Here is a 20,313-nt window from a genome sequence, read left to right as displayed (position 1 = left end):
CCATCGAACAATTTTCTTAAGTGCTATCATGGCCTTGTCTCATTTTTGATGCCTTTATCTTTCATATGACACCTACCCTCTCTTCTTGCACCAAAAGGCTTTTTTGAAATTTGTGTTTCTAGAGGGTTTATGCAGTCCATTCTTTTTGTGAAGCTGAGTATAAGCATTGCAATACATGTAACATCTGTCATCATGTTCTCATATCGAAACCACTGATTTAACTTTGTCAATTTTCGTATTAAAGTCCGCTTTTTTACTTTGACCTGTGAGATCAAAACAGACATCGCGGAAAGAGTTGTCTAAGATTTTCCTAAGCAGTCAAGTGTTGCTGAATAAAAGAGTAAATGGACAATGATTCATATTTTGATGCAAAAAAAAAATTACGCCTGATGGACGACCATTGGTTCATAAGTACGCGTACCAGTCAAAAATTATGCTTCACAGGCACAGGCAAATGAGAGTAATGATCACCGCAAATCCTCCATTATAAAACCTGGTATAGGTTTGTATTGCAACAATCAATGAGACAGGTGTTGATAAACCTAGCCCAGCTGAATGAATTGTCCAAATTATTGTAAAACTAGCAAAATTGTTACATTGTTATTTCCTTTTGGAATTGAATACTGCATGACTGGATTGGGTAGAGAACACTGTAGAAGGTTTTCATTAAAGCAATGGAGAGAAATGTATTGTATTTACATTCCACATCTAATGGGAGAAAACATTTTTGAAAGACATGTTGAGTGTTGTAAAATAATTTGTTTTGAACTAAGTGCTTGAATATTTTTTATTTCAATGAAATCATAATACAACTTAAATATTTTGTGACTAAGCCTGTTAACCTGGAAATTCATTTTATTAGATGGGTTTTCAATAATTTCAGTTCTCAAAGATTGCATCCAATGTTTGAGATCATATGACAATATTAAAGAGCGGTGGAGAGATGACTGGCAAAAACATTGACAATCAAAATTCTTATTACAATGGGATATAATTTTATGTTACTAATTTCCACAGGAGTAGCAATAGGCATGTTTGTATCTTCAACTGTTGCTTTCCTTTGTTTGTATCTTATGCATGCTATTATGTTCCATTCCTTGCTTTAGGTTTTTTTATGAGTTACCCTTAAGGTCTGGATGGCTAGATTAGGCCGTTTAAGCACATATACTGCATGATTAGATTGGTGACTTGAGCTAGGCGATAATGTTACTGCAGGAAAAGGAAGATCAGGTTCAAAAAGTAAAACCTCTGCCACAGTTTGGCTTTAGCCACATGTGCTTTCACTTAACAGGTAAGTTGTCGAGCTCATTTGACTGCAAGGCGATTAGAAGCACCTGTGGCTAAAACCAAACGGTGGTAGGGTTTTTACTTTCTGGACCTGGATTTCCCATCCGTGTGTTATTGTGACCGTTCCTTGCTCTGCATCTTCCTATTAATATCATCTAGTTGGAACCAGTTAAGCCCCATAAAATCACACATAGTAATATGGATAAGCCAGCGTGGGTGAGCGACAGGGGGCGACATGGCTTTGTGGTAGAGTGGTCGTCTCCCAGCCGAAAGGCCGTGGATTCGAGCCCCCGACCGCCAAGACCATGTCTAAGTGTACTTGAGCAAGTACACAGTAAGTAAATGACTAGTTAGTGTAAAGCGCTTTGAGTACCTTAGGTAGAAAAGCGCTATATAGGTGAAAGTCCATTTATCGTAAGAGTAGGAACCATTTTGTGGAGGACCTTATTCCGGATTCATCAGAATAAGGCTTCACAGCTATGCACGCCATCTTTCTGGCATACGGTAAAAATAAATTGTTCAATAGATATCCTGTAATCTTCTGGTAATTACTAATAGCATAGTGAGGATTTCAGATAAAAGAACCTACCAAAGGTGATTGAGAAACCTTAAATTTTGACTTGGGAAATTAGTTCCATTTAATGGCTTGTCTGTAATTTCAATGCTCAATGGTTGAATGAAATATTTGAGATCATATGACAAAATGGTGAATTCCTACCAGTATAATTACTCACCTCATCGTTGCAGTTAACATAGGTGGTCCTGAAGTTGATTATGATATCAACAATGAACATGATATCTACAATAAGATCCACAACATTGAGCGGAGAGCAAGAGTAACCACATGATTGCATGGCTGCTTCCTCTTGGTCGCTAGGGTGACAGAGAAACATAATTTAAACAGAAATATTATATTTTATTCATTAATTAAAATAATTACATGGTACCTTCAGAAAAATGACTCTGCTTTGGTCAAAATATTATAACACCTCGATGATGAAGAATTTCAGTCTATCTATGTTTAATAACATGTTGAAATCAAAAGTTTGTGAGGGGATGTTTCCCCGTAATGAGTTGCTGCTTACTCCACACAATGTACTTCATCTATAAAATGCAGGTAGGTCTAATCTACTCAACGTTTGACTTTCTGTCCATCAAATTAACCATTGGAATTTGAGATTGAAGAATAACACTTTGAAAATCATAGTTAATACCTCACTTAAGCTATTATTTGAAGTAGTAAAATTATATCCCTTCATCAAATTATTAATTTAAATAACCGTTTTAGCCAAGAGTGGAAAAATGGTTCATATTGTTGAGTCCCAGCAAGAAGGACTTTTCAATCCAGTTCGCACTAAATTCATGATCTGTTCACTTCTCCGTCTTATTAGTGCATTTGTGGTTCTGGCATCAAGCGTTTCCGGCGACAAGTGGTTCAGGCGACAAGTCGTTCTTTTGCTGCGTTCAGATGGAACGCGACAACCCGTGTAGTTTACGCTTGAGGGGAAGCGTTTTGTCGCGAGGTCAAGATGAAGTTCACTTTTGTCACTCGACATTGTCGTGCTAGGGGAGGGGCTTTGCTGACGCAACAATCCAACAATCCTGTTTTGCAAAAAACAGCTATGGAGGATGACGTTGTTGATACCTTTGCGCTGTACTGGCTTTGGTAGAAACGTGCCAAACGCTGTCGTGTGTGGATTCATAAAACCATCCAGATGTGGGAACAACTAGGTGAATACATCGTCTCGTCCTTGAATTGCGTCTGGATGACTACCGTTTCCAGCGCTATATGAGGTTGACTGTTGCCCAATTCGACGACCTGTTGGCTCACATTTGCTCAAGTGTCACTCGCACGGACATCAATTTCAGGCATTCCATTTGCGCTGCGGAACGCCGGTCCATTTGTCTCTGGTGAGTGGCAAGTTGTTTTTTGTGGAGTCGGACCAATCCTGTTTACAGCACTAGTTAAAGTATCTAAACTATGTTGAAACGCATATACGCCATGATGCTATGATGAACAAACAAAAGTCAATGAAACGGGCTAAATAGTTTATCTAACAATGACGTCATGGTGATAAAATAATTAAGTCAACGAACGGTGATAGTTGTCAACTTCAATGTAAGTGGTACATTTACTGTTTTATGTATTGCAGATACCTTGCCACAGGTGACACCTACATGACCATTGCCAACAGTTTCCGTGTAGGGGTTTCTACTGTGTTCATGATTGTTCCTGATGTGGCAACAGCAATTTGGGACTGCCTTGTTGGTGAATTCATGGCTGTTCCCACTACAGAGGAGTGGAGTTCCATTGCAGAAAGATTTGAGGACCGATAGAATTTTCCTCTTTGCTGTGGAGCACTGGATGGGAAACATGTTGTCATCAAAGCCCCTGCCCCTGCCAGGCTTTCCAGTTCTATAATTACATAGGAACCTACTCATTGGTTCTTTTGGTTGTTGTAGATGCTGACAAATGCTTCCAAGTGATTGATGTTGGGGGTTATGGAAGAACCAGCGATGGCGGGATATTGGCCAACTCAGCCTTTGGTCAGGCACTGCGCACTGGAACTCTGCACCTGCCTGAGGGCCGACTATTACCAGGAGCTGTCCAAACTTGGAGTCCAGCCACATGTTTTTGTTGCAGATGAGGCATTTCCACTCCAGCGACATTTAATGAGGCCGTTCCCAGGGCGCATCCTCCCAACACCACGCCGGGTGTTCAATTACCATCTCTCCAGAGCTCGTCTGGTGGTAGAGAATGCCTTTGGCATCCTTTCCGCACAGTGGAGGATGTACAGGCATGCCATGGTGGTGTGTGTAGAAGTTGCAGAGAAGTGTGTAAAGACTACATGTCTTCTGCACAACTTTTTGTGGAAAACTGCCCAGGCATCTGCAGGAGGCATCCAGGCTGAGGAGGAAGAATCACTGCCATCTCTTGGAAGAGGAGCTTCGAACAACCCATCAAAAGAAGCTATGAGGGTTATGGAGGTCTCCACCTCTTTCTTCTCAGCAGAGGGAATGGTCCCATGGCAAGATTCCACCCACATATATCAAGAAGCAATATTTCAGCAATACTATGCACCAGATTTATCTTTGTATATAAACATATGCATACAATTAAATGTTATGTATATAAAACATATAAAAATGCTCAAATTCCATGAGGGAACCCTCACAATGGATTAATAAAGTACTGTATATTAGAATAGAATAAAAAAAATATTGTCTGTGCATGTATGACACCATATTGTTTGTATTAATATTTTCCCCATAAGATTATAGGTTTGAATACGATTACATTGTGAGGTACAATGCATTTAGCAAGTAAATAATAATGATAAATGCTGAAATTAATGACTCCCCTGAGCTTAGAACATGACTAGAATATCAATTGAGGCATAAAGTAAGGCGCACACACATGCATAATGATATTACCTCAAGTGTTTTAATGTAAAGGACAACAAAAAAAACTAATAGCAAAAAAAATATATATAGCATATGTTGTCCTGTCGAAATTAAACCCTGATTCTTGCCCTGAAAAGATTGCCACCCAGAGTATTTACTGTGGAATTTGTTCTAAATGTAAAGTAAAACTTTGTGCATGCACAAAGATGTACGCGCGAAATACAAGGCAGGAACCAGGCTTCTCATGAAGAGCTCGTCTTCATCATTGGTTTGCAGTAGAGATGGAGCTGGAAGAAAATTAACTCTCTGCTTCAAATATTGAAGCATTGTGTCATTGATATCTTGTTCAGTTCTTCCGGTGGATCGTTTCCTTTTCTTTCCTGAATACAAACAACATATAAGGGGTTTGTAAAATATGTATCAAATTACAAACGTATAAGCATAAAATGTGCATTAGTCACAATGACAAGTAAAAAACAATTGTGTACAGTGTACACAAATGCTATTTACAGTAGCTTTACTTTGTGGATGTGTACATATGTTGCACCTGCTTAATAAAATGCATCAAACACATCAGGATATTTGGAGGAAAGAGTGGAAAATATGCCTGTGCATGTCTGTATCTTGTGGAACATAATTACAGTACATACCTCCAGGCATCAACTCTTGAGTACAGGCAAGAGAGTCAGAAGTTCCCTCCTGTTCCAACTGTGGTTGTGGATCATCTGTAATAATTTGAGATACGAATAAATACAGTATGTGTGTGTAAAAACACAGTTGTGTGGGCACAGTGACGTACCTGCCCTCCCACTTGATGCTGGCGATGGTGCAGCAGAATAGAAATCACTAGCGGCAGCTGTACCGCTGTCCTCTGCGGTTCTGTCTTCGTCTCCTTGCTCCATGTTGGTACTAGTATTCCACAGGGACACGTAGGGCTCGAGAAAAGACAGAACCGCAGAGTACTTCCATTGTTTTGTCTGAGTCGCTCCAGGTCCGCTTTTTTTTAATTATCCCTTTCTTTCTTTTTCTTGCGTAAATATGTGTCCCGCAATGACTTCCATTTCCATTGGTCTGCTGATGAGAAAAACAATTTCAACATCGCAATAAAGTTGTCGACACTATCTACTGAACCTGTGCTATCGTAGCTACGATACATGCCTATAAATTTTGCTAAAATGATAATTCAGTACATACCAGGTATACCAGTCTTCTCGTTGACCACACGCCAAGTCTGCTCCCGCTTGCTTCGGTCTCTGCACAGCTGGCTAAATGTATTGTATAGCTCTGGGTGCTCCGAGACGGCTATTATTAGCTTCTCCTCCATGTTGTTTCGTTTTGAGCAGGGAGCTGAATGCGTGAGGTAGGACTGTCGCGAAGCTGATTGCCTGCCGCGACGCGACACGCGCCAAAAGTTCAGATTTTTTAACTTCACGCGACAGGCGAAATTACGTGCCGCACAGCGTCTCGCGTTGCTCCATCGTGTCGCCCTACGTGTCATCGCGCGAACTCCATTGACTACAATACAAAACCGTCCACTTTTTCGCCTCCATTGCGCTCCATCTGAACGCGGCATTTGAGGGTAATGACTCTGGAAGGACCATTTCTCTACAGAATCTGAATGCATTTGTGTGCCATAATGTATTGACTTTCAAGACCAATAGGTTAATTTTTAAGCAAGTTTACAGCTGTCAAATAAAAATTCTATGCAACTACATTTTAAAGTACAACAGTGGAGCATATGAAAAAGGGTATCCACAAAAGAATAAAAAGACAAAAAAAGCATGAGTATGAGTGTGAATCATTTTCGTCCGTATGTGTTCATCAGCTCATCTGTGACCGTTAATAAGAAAAGCAATTGAACATAGATATTGAGTTTACACACTAGAAAAGATCTTGATACAATTTCAAATGATGCAAACACACCATGATCTAAATAAGAAAATAGTCTGGTTGTTCACATACATTACCTCAGTAAAAATGTAGCTGAGTAAGGAGTGAATATTGCAGTGTAAATCACTAGGAGCAGAATGACCCAGTCCCAAACAGCTTTGAATGGACTGTAATGGAGGATGGTCCACTTTTGGATCCGGGGAGTCTGCAACTTGTATTCTGGTAACACATCAGCACCCAGAGATAGTACCTAGAGTAGAGATGGATGGGTGATGTGGCAGTGTGTCAGTACATTATTTCCCACTAAGCCTTTTATTTTCACAATTAAATCATCAGAGGAAATGGTATCCATCAATTGTATTTGTCATGGGGCGGCTCAGTGGAACACTGGTTAACACGTCCGTCTCAGAGTTAAGGGACCTGAGTTAAAATCCAGCTGGCTCAGGTCTTCTTGTGTGGAGTTTGCATGTTCTCCCTGAGCGTGCATGGGTGCCCTCCGGGCACTCCAGCTTCCTGCCACACTCTAAAAACATGCATGGCAGGTGTATTGGACACACTAAATTGTCCTCAAATGTAATTGGATGTGTGGATGGTGGTTTGTCTCTGTGTAGCCTGAAATTGGCTGGCAACCGGTTAAGTGTGTCCCCCGTCTAGTACCCGAAGTCAGCTGGGATAGACACAAGCAAGCCTGTGACCCTTTTGAAGATAAGCGGCTCTAGAAAATGGATGTATGTATTTGTCATCCGGGGTTTTCTGAGGCATGCATTGTCTGGTCCCTAACCTAGGATAACCTAGATTTGTTTCCTCTGAATGAAATTACCAAGTGCATGAAGCCTCAGACAACTTATGCTATATCCACCCTAGAAGACTTTGAGCAGATATGGGGAGGACTGTTGGAGCCCAACCATCCCACACTCACTTATAAAGAAAGCTTTAGGTCTTATCCAGGTCTCAGTCTGAGATTTTACAAATTGAATTTTGCCCTAGTGTGGGATGTCACCTTATCGTGGTGGAAGGGTTTGCTTGTCCCAATCATCCGAGGAGCTAAGTTGTCTGGGGCTTTATGCCCCTGGTATGGTCACCCCTGACAAACAGGTCCTAGGTGAGGGGCCAGACTAAGCACGGTTCATATTCTATGATGAATAAAATTAATGCAGACAGGTTTCCCGTGCCCAGACGCGTGTCACCGGAGGCCCCTTCTGGAGCCAGACCTGGAGGTGCAGCTCACAGACAAGTGCCTAGTGGCCGACACCCATGGGGCTCGGCCGGGCCATTACCAGCGTCAGTGTGTGTCCCCCTTCTCATGGATTCTCTTCCACTCTGGAGTTGTCTGCCGTGGGAGGCGCAGAACAGGTGTGAGCATTCTTATTTCCCCCCAGCTCATCACCTGTACATTGTGGTTTACCCCAGAAGATGAAAGGGTAGTTTCCCTCTGCCTTCAGGTGGGGGGGCAGGTCCTTACTGTGGTTTGTGCTTATGCACCAGCAGTTCAGAGTACCTTGAAAGTACCTGGAGGGTGTGCTGGAAAGCGCTCCCTCCAGGGACTACCTTGTTCTACTTCTAGGTGCAGCCAAAGCGTTGTGGGAGTCCGGTTTGGGAGTCTCAACATTGCATCTCTGCTATTTAATGTGGTGTTGTTGCATTATTCAGGCTGTGACCTCCAATTCTCACTGGAGCAGTTCGCAACCGAGTGTGAAGCGGCTGGAATAAAGATCAGCTCTAAAAGCCACATCATTCTTCTCACTATCTCACTATGTATGTAATATCAACAACAGTAATACTGTGGACGCGGTGGGAGGGGGGGGGGGGGTGCTGAGACAATGCTGCGCTATCGTTAGACTGGCACAGTAACTACGATTCAACTGCTGTTCAGTGAAGCAAACACTGCACATATCAATTGTCCCAAGTTCTCGCTTCCGCCTTTCTACAAGCCAGGTGAGTGCTCTTGCTTGGCTCTGTTTTGTATTGAAAGCTCAGCTGGCTCTGTTGGATCGCTCCCGGTGACCGCAAAGCGGCCTCCATGATTCATTCCTGCCCTCTGTGTGAGCCGTTGAATGTTCCCGACGTTGATTGGCTATCGCGATGCGAAATGCAGAAAACGTTAACTTCACGCGAAAGGCAAAAATTTCGCTTCTCGTGACTGTGCGCAGCCATTCGCGTCCCTCCATTCGCATCCATCGCATCAACCGACATGCATTCTTGTCCAGTCACACGAACTCCTTTGACTACAAGTACAAAATTCTCCGCTTATTCACCTCTTTCGCGTTTGGTGTGCACATACCATTAAACTAAATCATCTCCAAAACATTATTTCGGGTGCAGCCCACGCGGCCCGGTACCAGTTGATCTACGGACCAGTACCGGTCCGCGGACCGGGGGTTGGGGAAAACTGCTCATTCCAATTTTCCAGGGCAAACTCCACCATTCCAGCTTCTCCTCCACATGTTTGTCTACTCTCATTACTGATCACAATATCACCTGCAAACATTGCATGGAGATTCCTCTTTAACCTCATATGTCAGTCTGTCATCACCATAGCATACAAGAAGGGGCTCAGAGCTGATCCCTGACACAGTCCTTCCCCTACCTTGACCTCTTTTGTTACACCTACATTAGTGTTACAGTACATCTTACCACTGTCTTATAGACACTGACACACATACACAAAATACATTAGGAAGGGCGCAAAGGTAGCAAACCACTGTATACTAGTATTACCAAGTAGAAGCAAAACTAGCTGTTCGGTGTTGCATATGAACTCACTTGCCTCCAAACAGCAAATGAATGAAGTATTGTCACCCAAATAGGGACTACATTTAACTTAAGATTTATAGCTTATTGATATGTTAGTTAACCCCCCCCCCCCACACACACACACACACACACACATACACACACACACACGCACACACGCACACACAAGCAAACACACACAATGCTAAAAACAACTGCATGATAATTAAGTTTTGTAATGTATACTTTATCGTATAAAACGATTAAGTGTAAAGTTAGCAATTCTAAATATTCTTCATGTGCAATTAATACGAACACATGTGGCATATAACTTGCACAAGAGTGGCCTGTAATAGACTGCTGCCACTAAAGGGAATTTAATTATACTGTAGGTGAGAGTGCTTTACACAAAGAGGAGCATTAATTCGGTATTACAGATGAACATGTACACATTCACACCAAGAAAACTGGGACATTGTGCTATTGTGGGATTCAAACATACTGTACATAGACCTTAGGGCAGGAGCTGTGAATGGTGCAATTAATCATTAGTGGGTACTAACTCCACTGGGATCTGACACCAGAATCCACAGCAAAGGTGAAGGGCGGGGACAAAAAAAGGTTAGATCCAACTGTACACGAAACAGCATGAATTCAGAATGTACAAAGTAGGGCAAATTGGAAGTATTTCTGAAGGTGATCAAATCGGGTTTCACTTATAACACTTATATTTGTTGAATTGCACAGTCAACCATGTGAACACATTAATGCAGATCACCAATGACCTTGTCATAAGATACCAAATTAAAAACGTATTTTCTATTAATTACTGAATCACGTACTGATGCTTACCTCATGAGCAACTATAGAAGATATACGTACAGCTCTTTTTACCCTGGTGTTTTTGCGCTCAGTTCCCAAAGTTGACATGCCATCCTGAGAAGCATTATTCTCCGTGACACTGACTGATGACATGGTCTCTGCAGCAAGATCGTTTTAATCCGCTTGTTCTGTTGTCAGTCTCAGAAGTCCTCTTCTTTAAAGCGACATGTTCTTGTGCATGTCAAAATGGCTTCATCTTTAAATCATTTTTTAAATACATATTTTGACCTACATCAACCCCAGTGCTGTTCACTTACAACAAGATTCAAGTCCAGGATCTTCCAAGTCCAACATTTAAGAACATTTTTTGTGCATTTTAAAGTACTCCACTCAACTCTTTTGCAAGCTCGGTTATAGTCCCTTGATTATTTTACGGTGACTCCTTGTCAAACTAATTCTGCCTTCAGTACTCCTCCAATAGGTCCAAAACAATGCTACATCACAGATGTCATGTATATAAACCCATGAGTATGCGGTCTTTGGTCCTTAGTTTTGCAGCATGATGAACCAAAAGTAGCCAGGATCCTAATTTGTTATTCCCTTAAAGGTACTTGCAAGATGTAGATAAAAATTTAGACAAATATTGCATCCATTTTTTTTCCAAATGCAGTCAGCAATATTTCTGCAAGCGTGTATTCTCTTTGCCGATTTTAGTGGTTCTCACAAATCCCTCTGTTTACAGATGAATACCAACTCCCTCTCTCACTACTGTTTCCTCCCCCTCCCCTTTTTTGTCTCCTCTGTCATTATTTACTCACATCTTGGAGTTAACCAATCAGCTTGGTTGAGGAGCTATAGTTTTGCATGCAAAAATCAAGATATCGGTGTCAGAATAAGACTAGCACATTAGTATGTTAATATGCACACTTACAGCAGTTATAACCAGAGGCAGATTGTCACAAATAATGTCGAAACAATGAGATGATTGACAAATTAATACAGTGAATTATGTGGAAATTAAGCTCAAACAGCGATTTGCAGTTCTCAATTTTGTTTCCATTGTTTATAGGAATAGCTTGTGAAGAAATAATTGTCAGATATAATGGATAATGAATGGATTGATTATTAGAATTAAAATTAATTTAGTGTGTTTTTAAATTATAGATTGTATGGCTCCCTGTGAAACATTGAAAGATTGTTTCATAGCGTGTTATGCAGATGTATTTTGTCAGGTAAACCTCTAGCAACCACCGTTATTATTTTACCATAACGTTCATCAAAGTGCATTGTTCAATAAATATTTGAGGTAGTGCATCAAGACTAAGAATGAAAAAGCATTTTCCTCTAACCTGAGTTACTTTATCAGTGACATGTTGGGTTCTGCCGATTAGTTTGCATGGAGGTAGGATTTCTCCTGGAGGAAGTGTCATAAAAACATCTCCTTTTGCGTCCAATAAACTGGGGGCCATCTGCGGATCATATAAAAAATGCAATTAAACCACCCCCAAAATAAAAAAAAAAGTGACAACTGAAAGGTGAAAATAACGATATTGTGACCCTTTAGCATGACACTGAACAGAAAACCAGATGAACTGACAGATAGATGTCAGCGGCAAGCGTGCCAACAGGCAGTACATTATGTAAAATGGTTAAACATGTTGTACCTCACCTCTGAACAAGCAAATAATCTAAATATAATTCGTTGTTGGTTCCAGGATGTCTTTCCTGAAAGAGTCTTATTTCTCCTCGTAATGTAACGCTTTTCATTTGAGCATTCAAGAAAGTTATATCAACGTCGCTCAACGTTTTGTTTACCATGAGCGCGCCTCTCTTGCATTATTCCAAGAGAGAATAAAAGTTAAAAAAAAAGTTTAACGCTTTGAAATGCATTTTGATATATATATATATATATATATATATATATATATATATATATATATATATATATATATATATATATATATATATATATATATATATATACAGTATATATATATATATATATATATATATATATATATATATATATATATATATATATATATATATATATATATATATATATACACACACACACACACACATATATATGTACAGAGAGAGCTTGTTATGGCCATATTCCATAGTGAGGGTGGGCTACCTTAGCTTCGCCTTCTTCATATTTCTTGATTATCTCCAGCTTAGTTTCTATAAAAATCATCTTCTTACTTGTTTCTTTGACATCACTAGCAATCTTGGGACCCATGGCTGACCAATTTTGACCCAAGTTTGAATTAAGCACTACACTGTAAATAAGTTTTTGTAAGCACTCACAGATGAACAAAGCTTTAACGTTAAACCGTTTTGGAAACCGCGACACGGACTATCTTAGGGACCGATCTTAGGGAGTTGTGACGCCGACAAATAGCAAACCAGCATTCTAGTGACGTAAGTGGGAGCGTAGCTCGAATTGCTCGTATAGCGGGCAATCCAAACCCATGTTAATTCGTGAATGCGTGCAACGCGCACAGAAGTCTTAGGTAAAAACATCACACTGTATACATATATTAAAATTGAGTGACATAATCTACTGTACACTTGCGTTAAATAACAAATACAATGGAAAAATGACTTTTACCTTTGGAACGACGAGACTTGAGCTGGGTGTAAGCAGAGGGGGGCAGAATCCAACGCTCAGAGTCAACGGTGACTTTGATATGCTATTGGTCTTACAGTGTTACAGTAACTCTTTCAGTCAGGGTGCAAATCACGGAGATACTAAAACATCATCCTCTTATTTCTTCCTTTACCGCTGCTAGTAATTTTAGAAGCTATGTCTAACAGATAAAGTTTGCAAAGTCTTCACAACATCCCGTTTTTCACTCATTTTCTCTACTTCCTTCCATCCTGTGCCATCAAGCTAGATAAAGGCGTTCGGCCAATAGCATATCGGCATTTCTGTGATTGACGTGTGACGCCGGCCAATAGCATCTCCGTGAGTGAGACCGGGTGACCTTAATCGACCAATAGCATATTCGCATCTCCGTAACTGACTGATAATTATTCGCACTTTTTTTTTAAACGGTTGGAATGTATTGACAATAAATTTTAAAAAAAACCACACATTTAAACCAATGACAATTCTTTGTCCTGCAATCGGCACATTTAATTTCATGTCAGCTGTTTTTCCCTTTAGCTGTACAAACACTACACTTAAATGGTAATTATATTTAGACACCGTGAGTGAGACAGTCAGTGTGACGTTGTAAGAGCAATAGCGTTCACGTTGCTGCCACAAGTATCTACTGATGATTTTAGTGACACAACTGCTGAATTTATTGACGCAATTAAGCGAGAGCATTTTTACATACTCGATGGCTGTCATGTCGGATTGCTCGTAAGGCGAAAGGTTGTTCGTAAGTGGGGGACAAAAATCTCCGTGATCCACGCTCGTAAGGCGAATTGTTCGTAAATCAGGGTGTTCGTAAGCCGGGGGCCGACTGTATATATATATATATATATATATATATATATATATATATATATATATATATATATATATATATATATATATATATATTAATACACTGCTCACAAAAATTAAAGGAACACTTTTTTTATTGGGCATTAATTTGGGCAACTAATTGTTTGTCTGATAATTTTCTGGTTGGTTGAGCAGCTGAGGGCCTGGTTAATCAATTTCAGCTGTATTGGTGTTCATGGAATCAACAACAGGTGCAGTTCAGTGGTAACAATTAGAAAACCCTCAAAAACGGACTGGCTTTACAAGTGGAGATCATTTCAAGTGTCTCCCTCTTGATCCTTTTTGTCTGGTTTTCCACTCGTACTGATTTTGGCTTGCGTAATTATCTCTACTGGCAGTATGAGGTGATTCCTTAACCCGACAGAAGTTGCACAGGTTGTCCACTGTAGAAGGGCACATCCACACGTGGTGCAGCAAGAAGGTTTAATGTGTCTCCCAGCCCAATCTCCAGAACACGGAGGAGATTTCAGGAGACTGGTGGTTATTCTCGGAGAGCTGGACAGGGACGTAGAAGGTCCTCAACCCCTCAGCAGGACCGATAACTGCTCCTTTGTGCATGGCGTAACAGACTGAGCACTCGTGCCCTACGGAATGACCTGCAGAGGGCCACTGGTGTGAATGCCTCTACCCAAACAATCAGAAACAGACTTCATGAAGGTGGCATGAGGGCCCGACATCCTGTAGTGGGCCCTGTGCTCACTACCCAGCACCATGGAGCTCGACTGGCATTTGCTCTACAACACCAGAATTGGCAAATCCGCCACTGGCGCCCTGTACTTTTCACAGACGGGAGCAGGTTCACCCTGAGCACCCGTGATAGACGTGAAAAAATCTGGAGATGACAAGCAGAACGTTATGCTGCCTGCAATGTCGTTCAACATGACAGGTTTGGTGGTGGGTCAGTGATGGTCTGGGGAGGCATAACCATGCAGGTACGCACAGACCTCTACTGCCTAGGAAATGGTGCTCTGACTGCCATGAAGTATCGAGATGAAATCCTTGAACCCATTATAAGAACCTACGCTGGTGCAGTAGGTCCTGGTTTCCTCCCAATGCACTACAATGCCCTGCCTCACGTGGCAAGACTATGCAGGCAGTACCTGGAGGATGAAGGAATTGAAGCAATTGAATGGCCTTCACGATCCCGACATAAACCTAATAGAACATCTCTGGGACATTATGTTTCAGTCCATTAGGCACTGCCAGGTTGCTCCTCAGACTGTACAATAGCTCAGGGATGCCCTTACACAGATCTGGGAGGAAATGCCACAATATACGTCCGTCGTTTCTTTAGGAGAATGTTGCAACGTTGTCAAGCATGCATACAAGCTCGTGGGGGCCACTCAAGATACTGAAAAGCATTTTGAGTTGCAGAAATTAAGTTTTCGAATAAATTGACTGCCCTGCCACATCTTCATTTCACTCTGAATTTAAGGTGTCTACACATAAGGCTGTAAACTGAAAACGTTTATTTCCAATACAAGACTTGGCATCTTTTTGTTCCTAAGACACTGACTGCCCTGTCATGATTTGTATAGATATCCAACTTCATACTGAGATCTGATGTATCTAATGTGTTTCTTTAAACCGCTTTGCTGCATCAACAAAAATAATATGCTATTATTATTATTATTATTATTATTGATATGCTATTGGTCTCAGTCACGGGGATGGCGATATGCTATTGGTCGATTAAGGTTACATTCACGGTCTCAGTCACGGAGATGCGGATATGCTATTGGCCGGCGTCACGTCAATCACAGAAATGCCGATATGCTATTGGCCGAATGCCTTCATCTAGCTTGATGGCACAGCTGGTCGGTGTGTTGTGAAGACTTTGCAAACTTTATCTGTTCGACATGGCTTCTAAAATTGCTAGTGGCCGTAAAGGAAGAAGTAAGAGGATGATGACAATAGAAACGAAGCAGGAGATAATAGAAAAATACAAAGGAGGCGCACGCATAGTTAACCTTGCTAGTGAGTATGGCCATAACCGCTCGGCAAGGTCTTCTAAGGGCAAGATTTTCTTTGCCAGGGGACAGACCTCGGTCAACAACAAAATGGAGAGGCTTCTTCTATTATGGATTAAAGAGAAGGAAATCTCCGGTGATATGTTCTCGTTTGAGAAAAGTTCTCGTTTAAGAAAATAAATAAATAAATTCTGAGGGTTCGTCTCTGCTCCCCTTTGCCTCCACCCACCACCAGCTCAGGTCACGTCGCCCCAAACGTAAATGTCATTTTTCCTTTGTATATTTAGGTTATTTAATTTAACTGTACAGTAGATTATGTTACTATTTTTAATATGTGTATAAAGTCGTGATGTTTTTACCTAAGGTTTTTTGCACGCGTTGCACACATTCACTAATTAACATAGGTTTGGATTGCCCGTCATACGAGCAATTCGAGTTACGAGCATAGCCGCTGAACAGATTCAGTTCGTAACACGGGGTATATATATATATATATATATATATATATATATATATATATATATATATATATATATATATATATATATATATATATATATATATATACAGTATAGATACCACGGGAACGGGACGTCCCCAGTGCACATATTTACTAAAATCTTAAATTATTAAACCTTATATAGTAGATGTACTGTTATCCCCTTGGCTGTAATACCTCCAACGAGGTGAAGAACTAGTGCTTTATTATTTTGTATTTTGGATATTTGTGTGCCTTGTTCGCCATTTTGTTTTTGTTAAATTAAATCGCCATTAACACAAGCTTCTTTCCACCCCTGCGCTTTGGTCCACAATCCCCACACCCTCACCAGTTTTTGCTTCTAGGTTTTGTTGATGACACCTGTACAAAATATGTGCACAATTCAAATTTTGAAAGGCTTCAAGTTACAAATGTTATTTATGGGAAAAAATGGTAATTGTCTTTTGTAAACAGTATATAGTCATTTGTGGGAGCATTGATTATTAACCTCATCTGATATTCAGCTTTCAATACCGTTCACATAAGCATTAAATAGTTTTGTGTTTTATTTGTGTATGTCTCATTTCATTACCTGAGTGTTGGTCTTACAACCTATATCAGTGTCTGACGTCCCGGCAGGTGCACTGCTTTTTCTATTGGTGGCTATAAGAAAAAAAAGGAAAATGAAAACAGTAATTTGAGCAGTTAAAACATCCATTGTGTTGTGTTGATCTTTAAACAAACATGTAGACATTAAAAAAAATATACATACTATAAAATGGCATTTTGATTACAAGCGATATATTGCGATACAGCAAAGGCATATTATGATACATTTTGCAATATATTGGCCAATGTTTATTTCTTTTTTTAAATCTACCCCAATGTTGAGAGTAAAGCATTACAAAATGGATGTGATTACTGTAATGCATTACTTTTTGTTGTAACACGGTATAGTAATATATTGAACAAAAATAATAGTAATACAGTATTATACTCTTTAGAAATGAGAGTAACGAAATGAGAGTAACAATGTATTACAATCCAAAAAACGCCAAAAACAGCGAGATTGGAGAAGATAAGTCCGGGGCAAAATATGTACTTGCTGATCTATTACAGCTGAGATGAATGCGGCGGCAGCATATGGCAGGTTAAATAGGGACAATATTTACACGAGATGGACATTCACCCATTACTTTCAGTTCGTCAGAGATGAAGAAAGGAATACAGTGATCCCCCCTACTTCGCTGTCAAACCCCCGCGAAGCCTGAAACCAGCGAAGTAGGGTATCAGTTCCTAGATTTCTATGTACGCCCCAATATAGCCGCAGTAACCATAAACAATCCTTTTTTTTTTTGTATTTTTTGCGTATTTTATTTCCTTTCTCCTATTATTTAACACTACATTATCCTTATTAACATTATTGTATATTAATTAAATAACTAATATTGCTTAGTTTGTTGAGAATTTGTTCTCAGGACTGGTTATCTGCACCGATACTCCAGTGAGAGAGTACACAAGTCATCACGTTGAGCTTCACATTTATTTTGGCTCATGTATGATGTATCATGTAGTATTTGTTGAAAAATAAATTAAAAACAATCTTAAAGTCAGTCAACTAACATATAAACACTTGCCGAACTTTAATCTATGAATTTACTGTATTTTTAGCCGACATTAGCGGGTTAGCAACAACTAACAACTACTAACTAGAAAGTGCATCATCTACACAAACGAACACATAAACAGAATAAACACTCATCGCTTACTAAACATCGGCAGTAGCGTGCGTTATCAACATAAATGATGACAAACTATAAATATGAGCTTACGTTGTCATTCACTACCTCACACTAAGGAGCCAAATGACACAGAGAACGTAAAACAGGAAACGGAAATGTAACGCAACCCGGCAACTTAAAAGCATGCATTTCAAAATAAGATAAAACATGTCACGAACTCTAACACTTGAAGAATTCTTAACATAGTTATTAACTAATATTACTTAGTTATTTGATAAATACTGTACTGCATATTGTACTTTTTTGCTTTTGCCAATTTTTTTCATTTTGTGCATTTTTAAATGATTTTGAAATATTTTTAGTTTTTCCTGGAAAAACCCGCGAAGTACTGCGACCGTGATATCTGAGACCGCGAAGTAGGAGGGATCACTATATATGCGTCAGATGCTCTTTGTGCGCGACACCTAAAAAACCTATCCACAGGACCAGTAATTTGACAAATCATTTTGAGAGGTGCCAAAGTATTGTGAAGTTAGCAAAACAAAACACATGGAGGATTGCTTCTGTACAGGTTTTTGTCTTCATATTATGAAAATTACTCAGACTATTAAAGAAACAAAACTGGAAATCTCAAAATTCCCATTTGAGTGAAACACCACATGAGATTCATTCAACAGCTCATTCATATGGCTGCTCTTTGAGGAAGAGAAGGAGTCGGCTAATACTGTATTGCACTCCTCTGGAAAAAATACAGGAGCTTACCAGAGACAACCTGAACACTGTGTGGGTAAGAAGATATGACAATGGCATACACAAAGTTTCTGATTCACGAGGGCAGCATGGCTCGTTGGGGGCCGCATGGCTCATGGTCGGCTCCCACTCAACCATGCAAAACCGACATTTAAAATAAAAAGTGTGGTACCTGGCACGCTCATCAGTCACTGAGGGTGACATTGGGGAAATGTAACATCTGTTCCTATCTATATGACCCAAACTGTCCATTGGTATGGAATTCTGTCTCTTGTTTTCATTTCACTTTGATTAGAATTTGCATGTATTAAGGCAGCAGTTCTAAAAGTGGGGTCCACGGACCACCGGAGGTCAGTGGCCTGACAGCAGGGGGTCAGTGAAATAATTGGAGCTGGTTTGGAACTGCTGTAGTTTATCTCTTAATTTTTTACAGATTTGTGAGTTGTTTGGCTTGGTCTTTGTTTTTTGAAGCATGGTGTGGCTTCAGTTAGGAGCAGTTACTGTTCGTGCACACACATTGGTTCCTTCTCCTTGTGACATCTGGCCCACGAGTCTTTGGCTTAGCCTTTGTTTTTTGGCGCCGCCTCTGGCCACTGTTGATGTGCATTTTGTGGGAGCCGTTGGTGGAGCTGTTGGCATGCATGCGTTGTTCCTTCTCTTTGTGCGATTTGGCCCACGAGTGTCTGCGCGTCATTTTTTCTTTGTTGGAATGCTGTCATTTATGCTAATATGAACAAAATTAGACGTGTGCTGGTCCAACTTGTGATTGTAGATAACATGCTAGCTAATGTTACTTTTTATCTTTAGAGTATTATATTGTGTTGCCTTGTATGTGTTTAGCTCGTTGGCATTTTTGTTTGTGCTAGGTATTCCCTTTGGGTAAATGTTAGCATATACAAATGTTTTGCATTGATAATCATACTCATTTGCATCTGTTTTAACGTTTTGTATTGAAAGTACGATCATTTGTCGTGCAGTTGTATGACAATTTAATCTACGCATTTTGTGTACATTTAGTAAGATACATGACTTTGCATATGAAATTTACCTGGGTTATGTGTGATGTGTTTTTTTTACAGTTCTAAAATATAAATGCGCTCATTTATATTTGATGTGATGTGTTTTCTTTACAGTTCTAAAATATAAATGAGTGAGAGCTGTACTACTGACACAACAACACACAACACACAAATTAAAGAAGAGTTACAGTCATTTGCTGTTTGCTGTCTGTCTACCTAGACCGAAGCCATTATAACATCAAAAGACAGAACATTGAATTATTAAATCAAAAAATAGATATATTTGTGTTCATTTCATTTTTTCATGTTAAATTGTGAAAGTATCCATGACTCGTCAATAAACAATTAATTCAACTAGTTTCATGTATTTTTAACAATGGTATTAATTTTTAAATTTGTCAAAATTCATGTTATGTTTACAATTGATTGCTAACATTATTTTGTAATGTTGTTTTTGACTAAATAATTGACAGCAACCTTTTAGGGGGAAATTGACCTAGTTAGTTATGAGGCATGGAATTTGCCATTTTTATTTTCAAACTTCAGTATAACAGAAAATTAACAAATATACTTGTCAAATTGAATATGTTGCTGAACATAAAGGGAACTTAATGTTTGGCTTAAATGATTTTTTGTTTTGTTTTGTTTTCGCAAACATTTGCAATGGGGGTCCTTGGAAAATTTGCTTTCGAAA

At 39.8% G+C, this 20,313-nt stretch overlaps 1 protein-coding gene across 7 annotated transcripts in view; it reads right to left on the bottom strand.

The window, feature by feature from the left end:
- LOC148415208 (voltage-gated inwardly rectifying potassium channel KCNH6-like) overlaps positions 1-20,313 on the bottom strand; it is a 71,093-nt gene that overhangs the window by 23,665 nt on the left and 27,115 nt on the right. For 6 of the 7 annotated variants that reach the window (XR_015867417.1, XM_088429037.1, XM_088429040.1 and 3 more), the window contains exons 6-9: positions 16,701-16,771; positions 11,487-11,606; positions 6,660-6,832; positions 2,022-2,160 (exon numbers count right to left, since the gene is read on the bottom strand). Coding sequence is in view for 6 of the 7 variants with exons in the window: in XM_088429037.1 (XP_088285163.1) it covers positions 2,022-2,160; positions 6,660-6,832; positions 11,487-11,606; positions 16,701-16,771 (503 nt within the window). In the remaining variant the exon portion in view is untranslated. Of the gene's footprint in view, positions 1-2,021; positions 2,161-6,659; positions 6,833-11,486; positions 11,607-16,700; positions 16,772-17,940; positions 17,972-20,313 lie in introns of those variants that run through there. The other variant, XM_088429042.1, reaches the window with a different exon arrangement.

The sequence above is a fragment of the Hippichthys cyanospilos genome, chromosome 12, assembly GCF_059441005.1.
Source record: "Hippichthys cyanospilos isolate Australia breed blue-spotted pipefish chromosome 12, RoL_Hcya_1.0, whole genome shotgun sequence".
Classification (NCBI taxonomy): domain Eukaryota; kingdom Metazoa; phylum Chordata; class Actinopteri; order Syngnathiformes; family Syngnathidae; genus Hippichthys; species Hippichthys cyanospilos.
The sequence above is the reverse complement of the archived record's forward strand: the minus strand, read 5'-3'. Positions and strand labels throughout refer to the sequence as shown.